Raw genomic sequence first — 13683 nt, 5'->3', positions numbered from 1 at the left:
TCCACCCGCCTGTGGTGTTTGTGTATGGTAACACTGCGTCCCGGGCTTTAGATGGTTACGCTATGTTAAGTTTTAGGTAAATAAAAGGATATCTTGGTGTACATTTGCAACTGAAAAGTGTTTTGACAATTTACTGCATGCGAATTACACCGTTAATATTCGAAATAGGATATTGTTATTATTGTTGAATGTAAGCCGAATGTAACTATCTAAAGCCAGGGACGCAGTGTTGCCTTACGCAAACACCACAGGCTGGTGGACAGATGGAAAAAAACCGAGTTTAGTCTATTACAAGGCCGCAGGAGTATGCAGTGTAATGGCAGGTTATTGGTTACGTGGAGGGCCTTACTGTCAAAAACCTCCTGCAAAGACTGGGTGGCAAGTACAAAATTGACTTGGCATATGCAAACAACTAAACCAAGCCTTTTCGTCTGAAACTTAAGTTTTGCGCTGAGCATCGACTTTGAAGTACTACTGTAAATCAGACTACCACAGGGCAACAACTTATCACCCAAATATTCCCATGAAATAAGGAATATCTCACCAGTGACTTACAATGATGCGCTGTTTACTCATATAATTATATAGACGATATAATTGTCAGCGAACATATACTTCGACAATTTCTAAGTGCAACTGTAACACCTCCACATATAAAGTCTATACTGAGTGGTCTAAACAAATGCACATTGGCTGAAGAGAGCGTGGAGTACTTTGGACACATGCTATGATATCATGGGGCTGCTGTTAAAGGCATTAAGGAGGACACCTTCACCAAGAGGCCCTCTCCTATGTATTTAACAAAGCTTGAAATCTTTTCTTAGGCCCATAAAATTCTAGAGAAAGTACAAGTTTGGAGATGAACAGCACTGAACGTGAACCTGTGATTCAGCAGCCAATCTAGAGTTGTACAATGGATTTCATAAAACCACAATATTTTGCTTAAAATAATTTACCTAGAATGACTGAGATATCGTTGTGTACTTGTGTACGTAAATTCCCATTGTGTACATAAATTCCCATTGTGTACATAAATTCCCATTGTGTACATAGATTTCCATTGTGTACACAAATTTCCATTGTGTACACAAATTCCCATTGTATACATAAATTTCCATTGTATACATAGATTCCCATTGTGTACACAAATTCCCATTGTATACATAAATTGCCATTGTGTAGACAAATTCCCATTGTGTACACAAATTCCCATTGTGTACACAAATTCCCATTGTATACAGAATTCCCATTGTATACACAATTCCCATTGTGTACACAAATTCCCATTGTGTACATAAATTCCCAATGTGTAAAAAAAAATCCCATTTTCACGTGAAGATAAAATAAAGTATCGGCTATTTTATCAGACTTTTATTCCCGCATTCAAAACGACCTGAATTTCCTTTGAGCTATTCTTCATCTCGATATAATTAGCTTAAGTTAAATCTTGCATTTACAGATTGCGTCGCAAATTCTTCAATGATACTTAATATCTTTTCCTTGGTTTGGTTATTAAGTTAATGGCACCCCAAAAGATCGGGAAATATCCGAAATGTAATTTCAAATCAAATTAATATGGTCTCGCTGAGGAATGGCCGAGGAAATTTTATGAAGGAGCCATCACGAACTTAGCACCCAGTACCAATATATGAAATACAGATTATCACCAATATACCTGAAGTGTACGGTTCATATCGGCGGTATGGCAAGTTTGGTGGTACTAAGTTCAAGTAAATATATTTCACTCAATATACTCTAGAAATTAATTGTTTATGCCATGTGTAAAAAGAGGCTATTTAAAATATTCTTAAGAGCACTGAAACAGCTTTAACTGGTGTGAGAAGACGAGAACTATTTCATTCACTTCGAACGGTTGTTCAAACATATTGAATAGGTCTATTCAGTTTCAAAGCAAAACAAACAAACTCAACACACCTTTACAATCCCATTACTCGTCAGTTGGTTGGAGTATGCTTCAGGCAGTTAGTTTCCTTACCATAGTTTCCTCACCATGTTAGGGTCTCGCACCTACTAAACTTCTCTGATTTTTGGACGGTCGACAGCTCTCGAGGCTCTTTCGTATCGGAGGCCCATTTCCCTTCTAAGTATACCTCCATGAGGCCAAAGGACCGCCTGGATTCGACGCACACCCGAAAGGGTAGCATCAGGGTTATTTCGAAAGCCATGCTCAGCAAACTATCCGGTTCGACGTCGACTGTCGACCGTCTCGACAGTGAATTCATTACGAGTGAAATACATCGGCGATTGACGTGCAGAGTGAGTGGGAGGAGAAGGATGTCGATTCTCTCCCAGTCTGGCTCTTACAAATTCGGCTCGATAAAGTCTGACAAGACGAGGTCCAAAAGTCCCATAGAACAGGTGTCCCTGAGTCGTAAGAGGAAGCTTTTCGATGACATTAACCACGAGAGTTCTCCAGCGTCTACTAGCCACAATGGAGCAGGTTCTGCTAGCGAAAGTGACAGGACTGATGGTCGTTCTCCCTCTACATCTCAGCCAAAGAGGGAAAAGAATCCTACTGCTATGAATTTGAGAAAAAGGTCATTACGTGGAAACAAACAGCTTTCAATAACTGCAGAAACGCACAGCACTAGACCTAGTGAGACTACCGAAGCAAGAAGGAGCTTACGAAATAAACCGGCAGAGAAGAAAAAGACACCAAGCAAGCTGGCATCTAATATGATCCTAAACGGGACGATCAGGAAAATATTTTCACCTCAGATTACCTCAGAGAAGATGAAGATCAATAATAATGACGGAATCTGTCGCTTCGATGAACTGGACGAATATGGCAAACCTCGGAGAATGTCTTTCGACGAATACCAACTGCTGGAACACAAGAAGAAGTTGGAGAAAGACCTGATATTCAAGACTTACAGAGAAAAAAGGGCAGAATTTATTCAGGATAACGGAGCAAAGAATAACGAGTGATGAAAGAAAGCAATTTGACTTAACTAAATGTTAATTCCTAAGACACTTACAGATAATTTCTATTCACTTTTAGAGAAATGCTAATATTTTTCATATTTAGTATATTATTAAACACAAGCTTCCAATGGAAACTAAAATTTTACTGTCTTTCACAGCCTTAACATTTCAAGGATATTTTAAACGGAAAACTTGGCGCTTGATGATTTTGTTTTTACGTACAGATATTACGGTTTTAAATTTTACTTTTATTCGTTCGCTTAAAGGTTGCAAGTCATAAGAATCCATCGTAAGCTTGAAAAAAAAAATGTAATTTTGAAAAAAAAGTAATTAATGCATTATAAGGGAATTCTAACCCTTTGGTTTTTCCTAAAAGTATCTCATGGTTTCCCGCTAAGTTTTAAGCATTTGTTTTAAATCCAAGTCACTGGACTTGATACATAGCCTGCTTAATCCTAAAAAACTTAATAGCTGTTCTTAGCTGACTCTGTAGTAACTAAATTTCACAAACTGTCTGATTTAGGGAAATGTTTCTCGGCATTAGTAAAATGTAAAAATTTCGTAACCACAGATATGTAACAAAAATAGCCTTTTTACTTTATCTCACTGATTAAAGCTACGACAAATAAGTTTAACTGTAGTATTATTTACCTTTAAGAAAATAAAATATCTGAATTATTTTACTCTTAGCCTGAACATGTTTACACGGCGTAACTGAAATTATCATTGTATAAATATATACAGGTTATATATATGTACAACTCCACAAACACACACACACACACACACACAAAGTATACATTTGTAGTTCACGTTTGAATTTATTCACGAAACCTCATCAGAAAGGTGGTTTACCAATTGCAATTAATGAACGAGAGAAGGGATAAGGCAATTATGGTATCATACAGAATGCAAAAACGCCTTTTATTGTTAAATATTAGAATAACATGGCACCGCTAATAATAAAAACATGAAAATGGTATGATGAATAATGAGTTTGTAACGCCAAAACTAAAAGGAAAGCGGTTAGGACAATTTGCGTCTTACAAAAAAGCAACAAATACATCTTATACATCTTAATAGTTAACAAATTATACTAATTGCATGTATCTGAAATAGTAATTTAAACGTGATATAAAAAAGGGGGGGTTAACAAAACTTAAATACTTCAAACTGAATAAACTACATGATCCTACTTACAGAAAATACTTAAAGAAAGCGATGTGAAGTTAAAGAGAGCTTCTAAAATTCAATATTGGAGTAAAATATCAAGAATTGCATTGCAGAGGTAATTTTTACCAATCTCATCATCATCATTTACCCAAGAGAAGCTGAAAACTAAATGTATCGAGTAGGATATTCGTTTTCAAACCTTTCATTTTTTTTTCCCCGGACCACGACGAGTCACCTGTTTTTGAGTCGTCCTAACAATTAAGCCAACTTTTGGCTCTTCCCGTGACGTCTCAATGGCTGAATGCCCCCAATATGATCGCTACTTAGGAGACCGGTCAGTCTCACTTATGACAGATGTCGAGCCTAAAGTGGGTCGTCTTTTTTTTTTTTTATGTCCGTCTTGTACCCATCCATGAGAGAGAAAGAGAGAGAGAGAGAATACTCCCATTACTCCTAAAGAAGTTGGGCGAAAAATACATTAAAGAGTTAGACCTATTCATGAAAGAAGACTTCATCAGACATTGGGATGGATCGAGAGAGAGAGAGAGAGAGGTTAAATATAAATGTAAATAAGTAGTGCAGAGAGAGAGAGAGAGAGAGAAATAAGTAAATCTGTGTAAATAAGCAAGAGAGAGAGAGAGAGAGAGAGTAGAGAGAGAGAGAGAGAGAGAGAGAGAAAGTAAATATAAATGTAAATAAGAAGTGGAGAGAGAGAGAGAGAGCGGGAGAAGTAAATATAAATTAAATAAGCAGTGCAGAGAGAGAGAGAGAGAGAGAGAGAGAGAGAGAGAGAAGTAATATAAATGTAAAAAGAATACGATTGGAGAGAGAGAGAGAGAGAGAGAGAGAGAGATTTTATTGCAAGTGGGCGGATCGGCAAATGTCTTGGGAGTGGGCGGAGCTACATGACGTCACTAAGGGCAGTATTTATATAGAAGAGTGAGGCAGAGATGAAGGCCCAGGACATCCCACACCACGTAACAACTCATACAAAGGTAAGCAAGCGATCCTTTTCATTGGTCATCGAAAGACCCGTTTCGTTTTGTTAGGTTATTTTATCTTTTTAATAAGTGAGAACTCTTCTTTCTGTATTTCCCTTTACCTTCTCTTACTTCTCAATAAGCAATAGTTCTTTGGAAGCTTCGATTTCATGTCAATGTGGGGTTTTTGCATATGAGTAAGGTTCATCTCCTGATTAATAATAATAATAATAATAATAATAATAATAATAATAATAATAATAATAATAATAATAATATTTGGAGAGACTTCCAAAGTACAACCAAAATAATTTTCAATTTTTTCTTGTGTTTTGTTTATTATTATTATGATTTTTTTTTTTACCAATTCATAGTCACTTGTAGTTCATATGGTTTTTAACTTGTCTATTCAAAGTATATTTTAGTATTGCGATTAAGGTTCAGAAAGGCCATTTGAAAATAAGTGACTACGAGTTTTCCGAACATTCAAAATTATCTAGAATTTTATCTCATTTTACGTGATTCTTAGATATAACTTTTTTTATTTGTATACAATGGGCTTAGACATGAAAAATAAATAAACTTAAATTACCAGACAAAATATATCAATTTATCACAACAGTTCGCCCAACCGTCTTTCATTATTTTTTGTTGTACAAAACTGCAATAATTTCAATTAAATCTATATATATATATATATATATATATATATATATATATATATATATATATATATATATATATATTTGTGATTCACTATTTTTTTGACCGAATTTATACATAATTTATATCTTGTTCAGGTAAAGTCGTAACACAAGACTAGAATTTATCAAATACAGAATGGATTGTATTGCAGTAATGGTCCACAATCCTTGATAAAAGTTTAATAATTAAATTTAGTAAAGCAGTTTTATTAATAGCGAATTTGTTCGTTAAGCAAATTTTCTCTAATGTTTTTTCCTTTTTACATTTTTATTCATCTTTATTGTGTAAGCAGATGTGCAATAAAGACTTTGGTGATGTATGCATGTGAATGAGTGTAGAAACCCAGAAGCTGGGTGATGAAATGAGTGTAGAAACCCCAGAGTAGCTGTTGATGAATGAGTGTAGAAACCCAGAGTAGCTGGGTGATGAATGAGGTGGTAGAAACATAGAGTGCGGCCACGTATCAATAAGTTTAAATTTGATGACATATTCTCATAAACATGCGAGTGTTTGTGTATGTATGAGTTTGTTTGTGTTGTGTTTACATATGCTGCCGAAAGACAGTAATGCAGAAGCATGCTTATATTCCACCGATTGGAGAATGCAAAACTAAAACAGACAAATAGATCAGATTTAGCTGAGTCCAGTTTTTAATTCGTTTCCACCCTCCAGAGCCTCTCTCTCTCTCTCTCTCTCTCTCTCTCTATATGCTAAAGAGAGACTAATGCAGAGACTGAAATGCAATCAATTCTCCTGTTCTAGCGTGAAGATCTTTTCGATTCCAAACATATAGAAAACTGGAATGGTTACATATTGGAATTCATTGGCGTCTTTTCATAAAAAATATTCGTCTCGCATTTTTTAAATCGAAGTTTCTTTATACACATAAAGGGGGTTTCTGACTTTAAAAAAATTTAAAAAAATTATAAAACCCCAAAACTAAAAACAAAAAAATAATTCAACTCCTATTATATTATATATTTCTATTTGTATATATATATATATATATATTATATATATATATATATATATATATATATATATATATATATACTACATATACACATATATATACATATATATATATATATATATATATATATATATATATTTAATTGAAATTATTGCAGTTTTGTACAACAAAAAATATATATATATATATATATATATATATATACATATATGTATATATATGTGTATATTAGTATATATATATATATACAAATAGAAATATATAATATAATAGGAGTTGAATTATTTTTATTTTTTTTATTTTGGGATAATTTAAAAAAAAAATCAGAAACCCCCTTTATGTGTATAAAGAAACTTCGATTTAAGAAATGCGAGACGAATCTTTTTAACGAAAAGACACCAATGAATTCCAATATGTAACCATTCCAGTTTTTTATGTTTGGAATCGAACTCTCACGCTAGAACAGGAGAATTGATTCCATTTCAGTTTCTACCTTGGTCTTTCTATAGCACATAGAGAGAGAGAGAGAGAGAGAGAGAGAGAGAGAGAGAGAGAGAGAGAGAGAGAGAGAGAGAGACTCTGGAGGGTGGAAACGAATTGAAAACCGACTCAGGCTAAATCTGATCTACTTGTCAGTTTTAGTTTTGCATTCTCCAATCGGTGGAATATAAGTATACTTCTGCATTACTGTCTTTCGGCAGCATATGTAAACACACAACAAACAAACTCATACATACACAAACACACGCATGTTTATGAGAATATGTCATCAAATTTAAACTTACTGATACGTGGCCGCACTCTATGTTTCTACACTCATTCATCACCCAGCTACTATGGGTTTCTACACTCATTCATCACCCAGCTACTCTGGGTTTCTACACTCATTCATCACCCAGCTACTCTGGGTTTCTACACTCATTCATCACCCAGCTACTATGGGTTTCTACACTCATTCATCAACCAGCTACTCTGGGTTTCTACACTCATTCATCACCCAGCTACTCTGGGTTTCTACACTCATTCATCAACCCAGCTACTATGGGTTTTCTACACTCATTCATCAACCAGCTTACTATGGTTTCTACACTCATCTCACCAGTACTCTGGGTTTCTACACTCATTCATCACCCAGCTACTATGGGTTTCTACACTCATTCATCACCCAGCTACTCTGGGTTTCTACACTCATTCATCACCCAGCTACTATGGGTTTCTACACTCATTCATCAACCAGCTACTATGGGTTTCTACACTCATTCATCACCCAGCTACTCTGGGTTTCTACACTCATTCATCACCCAGCTACTATGGGTTTCTACACTCATTCATCACCCAGCTACTCTGGGTTTCTACACTCATTCATCACCCAGCTACTATGGGTTTCTACACTCATTCAAATAACCCCGCTACTATGGGTTTCTACACTCATTCATCACCAAGCTACTGGGTTTCTACACTCATTCATCACCCAGCTACTATGGGTTTCTACACTTATTCATCAACCAGCTACTCTGGGTTTCTACACTCATTCACATGCATACATCACCAAAGTCTTTATTGCACATCTGCTTACACAATAAAGATGAATAAAAATGTAAAAAAGGAAAAATATACTAACATTAGAGAAAATTTTGCTTAACGATCAAATTCCCTATTAATAAAACTGCTCTACTTTATTTAATTATTAACTTTATCAAGGATTGTGGACCATTACTGCAATAAAATCCATTCTGTATTTGATAAATTCTAGTCTTGTGTTACGACTTCATCTGAACAAAGATATAAGTATGTACCAATACGGTAAAAACAATTGTGAAAATCAAATCAAATAGGATGATTAAGAATAAGTCCAAGATATATTTCCAAGTTTCATGACAAACCTCATTATGTTTCCACATAAAATTTCCAACCGAATCTTGAGATTGATCAACCACAGTTACTACACGGTTTATTTTGAATTTTATTTATATAGATTTTTAGGCATCCATGCCAAGCACTGGGGCAACAAAGGCCATTCATCGTTGAAACGGAAACTGACAGTGCAAAGGTTTGAAAGGCGTAGCAGGAGGAAAATCTCACAATTGCACTATAAATCAATTGTTAGGAGAGAGTGGAGAGTAAGATGAAATAAAGAGAAATGAACGGAGGTAGAGTAAAAGGAATGAAAGGGGATTGCATATAGGGGCCGAAGGGACGCTGCAAAGAAAGTTAAGTAATGCCTACATTCTTCAAGAGGTGCACTGACGGCACTACTCCTATATATATATATATATATATATATATCATATATATATATAGATATATATATATATATATATATATATATATATATATATATGAGGACTTCACAGTTTAGGCTGAAAAACAATTGTGGGAAATGTCAATAAACTTTTGTACTAGGTATCTCTGCCCTGTACTTTTTCTTCAAAGAGTACGAGGATACGACTTGCCTATCGAGATGAAAAAATATGAAAAATCCCAAACAGGTAAAAAAATATTGTTCATAATTGGAATGTTGACAAGAACTTAGGGGGTTTAGGCCAAGATCAAAATCATGAGTAGTTGAATATGTGCATGAATATTTAATCATTACCCTAAAGTTTCTGTTACAAGGCACAGCACGTGTCAATTCAGGCAATATTTGATTCGGGAAGTCACAGTTTTCCATTTTAATGATCCCGTCAGTCGTTAAAATCACATTAAGCTTATGCTACCACGTCTCTTTTGGCGATAAAGTAACAGCTTAATTGAATAGACTAGATTGACTGATTGATTAATAGATTTTTGGTATACGTGCCAAGCACTGGGTTAACTGAGGCCATTCAGCGCTGAAAAGGACACTGTCAGAGAAAAGTTTGAAAGGGGTAACAGGAGGAAAACCTCGCAGTTACACTATGAATCAACTTTTAGGAGAGGGTGGAAAGTAAGAAGGAAGAAAGAGAATATGAACAGAAGTACAGTAAAAGGAATGAAAGCAGCTTTAGCTAGGGGCTGAAAGGACGCTGCAAAGAATCTCAAGTGATGGCTACATTGCACCGCATGAGGGGTACTGACGGCACTATCCCCCTAAGGGAACGAACAGAATAAAGTACAATTAGGTTAGACTGCAAAGCTGAATACAGAAATACCAATAATGACGTTAAGTGAGAGCCCACAAAAACACCAAAAGGTAGAATGTTATAGCTATATTTCGGGGACACTGTCTGTCTCCCTCGACAGTCTCCGAAATATAGCTATAACTTCCTACCCTTTTGGTGTTCTTATGGGCTTCTTTTATTAGATGGATTTCTGTTTTGATAGAAAATATTTTACAATCATATATATATATATATATATATATATATATATATATATATATATATATATATAATATACATATATATAGATATAGTATATACATATATATGGATGCGTTTCACAAATTTAACACGAGTGTCTTACATTTTCTGATATGAAGCCATAATTAATATAATAATATCAACATTTCGATAACCTAAAAGTTATTTTCATAATAAACGCACATTTATTGGATCACTTAGCCTATTTTGGGAGTGTTAATAGGGCAGCTGTCTTATCCAACAATCATTAACTTTCGACTCTGCTGCACATTATGATACATGAGATCTAAGTTTGTAACGAGTGGCTCTTTATATAAATCATTGCTTGTCACCAATTTATCATTTGGCAATTTTGTCTTTCCTAAACGCTAATTCGTTGAGCCATAAATAAACAATTTGAAAGTACAAAAATGTGATATGAAAAATTAGTAACATGAAATAATTTGTAGACAGCCATGACGGTTTCTGCCTCTTCATTTATCCGCAAATAAAACCTATTTGCATTTGTCATCGCCTCGAGTGATATAGGTTTGGCACTTTTCTGGATGTTCTCGATTTTTTTAAATTCTTGCTTTAACAATGGTTGATAAGGAGAAGATATATATATATATATATATATATATATATATATATATATATATATATATTATATATATATTATATATATCAGTGGCATCAGGGAAGGGAAAGCAAGTTAATAAACGCTGCAGAATCAAGAAAATTGCGGATCCTAACGACCGGTCATCATTGCGCTTGTGACAACCGATGGCTAGAATGAATCGACGGTCGTAGAAGGCCTTTCTTCTTTCATCTTGGAATCTGATAACTGCACTCATGCCTTCTTTTAATTGTCAGTAATCATTTCATAATTTTTTTTGGTCACGACGACACATCTGGTGGCTGGAAGGTTAAATGTTTTAGGAAACTCTCTTCTAACGATAACTTACAGTATTAGTAATTAATTATTAAAGCGCCCATCCCTTTCGGATACAATTTTATTTGCATTTCTTATTAATTTATGTGGATTCAGTCGTGGCATAAAACCATCATATGATAAAGAGGGTGGTAAACATAGGCAGTTGTTTCTCCTCATAAATACGTCTCCTTAATGTAATTAATTTTCTTTTTATTTATTTATTTTTTAAGGAACCCGATGAGAATTCCAGTAATAAGACACATCGTCTTAAAAGGAACAATTATTGGGTCGACCAAAATACCGTTTGTTTTTGAGAATATACTATGTCTCATATTGACCGACTGCCAATTCTCCTTGACAATTCTCACCTGGCTATTTATTACTCTATTTAGTGAAGTGGTTCCTTACTTAAGGGAAATGAAGCTAAGAAACAGATTTACTTGTCCAATTTCTCCTATGCTCGTCTTGTGCGCCACATCGCGACAGAAAGCCACATCAGACTCCCAATATCTGTTGTAAGTGTCACGTACTGGCTTTCGAAATGTCAAAATCAGCTGATCTGACTGACTCCCGTTTTCCTTGCAGGGATCGTGATGCAGTCTGTGACACGCGCCTCCTCAGCGACATGGTCCTTCGGAGTTTTGGTTGCGTTGGTGGCAACTGTCCTCTTGTGTGGGAGTGCGGATGCAGCCCCTTCACAGCCATCGCTTGCCCTGGTCAGAAGGCTGGCGCCTGCCATCAGACAAAAGGTAGGCGTTTTCGATTCTCTTTGCCGTCAGCACAACTCATGCTGTTCACTGTATGCATTACTTAAAGTTCTTTTGCAGCGTCCCTTCGGTCCCTAGCCGCAGCCCCCTTTCATTCCCTTTACTTTATCTCCATTCATATTCCTTTCAATTCTTACTTACCACCCTCTCCTAACAATAGATTCATAGTTCAACTGCGTGGTTTCCCTCCCATTACACCTTTAAAGCCTTTTTACTGTCAATTTCCGTTTCAGCGGAGTGACCCTATAGGTCCCAGCGCTTGGCCTAAATTCCATATTCTGTTCTATTCGATCAAAATGACGGATTTTTTTTTCTTTCTTTTTTTTTTGCCTCAATGACTGTTTTCGCTTATGTGAATTGCTCTCTTACTCCAGCTTGAGGAAAGCCACATGTCTCCGGCACTGATGGAGGAAATAGTGACTGATTTCGAAGATCCCGAACTGATGGATTTCTACGACGCGGAGAAGCGACAGTTCGACGAGTACGGCCACATGAGGTTCGGCAAGAGAGGCGGCGGCGCCACCGAATACGACGACTACGGACACCTCCGCTTCGGGCGCAGCCTCGGCCGCGACAGACACACGGCGAAGCGCCACTTCTGAAGTCGCTCTCGTCCACGCGAGACGAATTCAACGAAATCGTTCACTCTTTCCCTTCTCGCCCCCGCCCCCCTCCCCAAACAAGAATGAAGCGGTTGTTTATTATTGTAAGACATCCAACTGAGCGTTCCTAGTTTGTTCTGCCTTACGAATTCGCAAATGCTCTGTGATTATTTTCAGTTTGTTGGTTCTCAGAACGTTGCATTTATCCTCTGAACACCTTTTAAGAAAAGGGTAATGTCTGAGTAAGGCCATCTGCAGATCTCTATATTATACTGTGTATAAACGTCTTTTTTTGTGGCTGGAATATGAAAATAAAATTGGAACATATCGAAGTGACTTTTATTCTTATCAACCTCGGACGAAACAAAGGGTTAATGTTATTATTTCATCATAAATGATCTTTAAAAAAATTCTTGCACGGGTATATAAACACAGCCATGGTCAATAAAAACAAGAAGCGATTCGAAACACTATAAACATCTCGTAGAAACTACAAGATGTGATTTAAAAAAAACCATCACTTCGTTCTTCAATTTATTCAAAACCATGTGTCACAAAGTTCCACACAAAAATTGAAAATAATGTGAACTTGTTTTATGTCTTTGCTGTTTGTTTGCCTAACAAGCAAACAAATACCTTCAGAACAACTACCAAAGAATCTTTTGTCCTGTTGCAGAATCCACAAAACAGTCCTAGGAAAATGTAATAAATAGACTTTTTCTCCTGTCAGCAGAATCTTGCACCTGACGGGCAATATCAGAGAGGTGCTACCATGCATGCACCTGAGAGGAAAGCGATGGTTGTTCTGCTGGCATTTCCAAATGCTTAGTATGAGAGGATAGAAAGAGGTTCTCACAGAAGACTCAGTATATGTGAGAACTAAGTTCCAGATTCTTATAGGAAACTCAGTTTACGTTAGAACAGTTCTTTCATTAACCAAAGGCTTTACTCAGGGCAGGTCTGGGTTTGAGACTAGTGACAATTGCAAACACGAATGGGCTACCTGGGAAAACAAAGCACATGTACACAATCGTTGTAAACTAACGAATGTGGAAAGAGGTTCTTTGCAGATTTTTTTCCTTCACAACTCAAAACGTCTTTTCTTTTCAGCAATTTCAAAAGCTTTCTGCAAAAGAAATCTCTGTCCTGCGGAAGGACGTTCAGAGGATCAAACAAAGTCGCAGGAGGTAGTGTGACTAAGCACAAAAAAAAAAAAAAAAAAAAAAAAAAAACTACGAAATGAGACCAATATTTACGATGTTAAAGATGTCCGGCACCTA

The 13683-nt window shown here is 36.0% G+C and overlaps 2 protein-coding genes across 2 annotated transcripts in view; one reads left to right on the top strand and one right to left on the bottom strand.

Moving 5' to 3' along the window:
• LOC135207472 (vacuolar protein sorting-associated protein 28 homolog) overlaps positions 1 to 13683 on the bottom strand; it is a 72691-nt gene that overhangs the window by 57159 nt on the left and 1849 nt on the right. The gene's annotated exons all lie outside the window — the stretch shown is intronic.
• LOC135207134 (uncharacterized) lies at positions 5077 to 12717 on the top strand. The gene is made up of 3 exons (XM_064238726.1): positions 5077 to 5114; positions 11620 to 11783; positions 12176 to 12717. The coding sequence occupies exons 2-3, from the start codon at positions 11628 to 11630 to the stop codon at positions 12401 to 12403; spliced, it is 384 nt and encodes a 127-aa protein (XP_064094796.1). The 5' UTR covers positions 5077 to 5114; positions 11620 to 11627; the 3' UTR covers positions 12404 to 12717.

Source organism: Macrobrachium nipponense, chromosome 32 (genome assembly GCF_015104395.2).
Source record: "Macrobrachium nipponense isolate FS-2020 chromosome 32, ASM1510439v2, whole genome shotgun sequence".
Classification (NCBI taxonomy): Eukaryota; Metazoa; Arthropoda; class Malacostraca; order Decapoda; family Palaemonidae; genus Macrobrachium; species Macrobrachium nipponense.
This window is presented reverse-complemented; position numbering and strand designations above follow the sequence as displayed.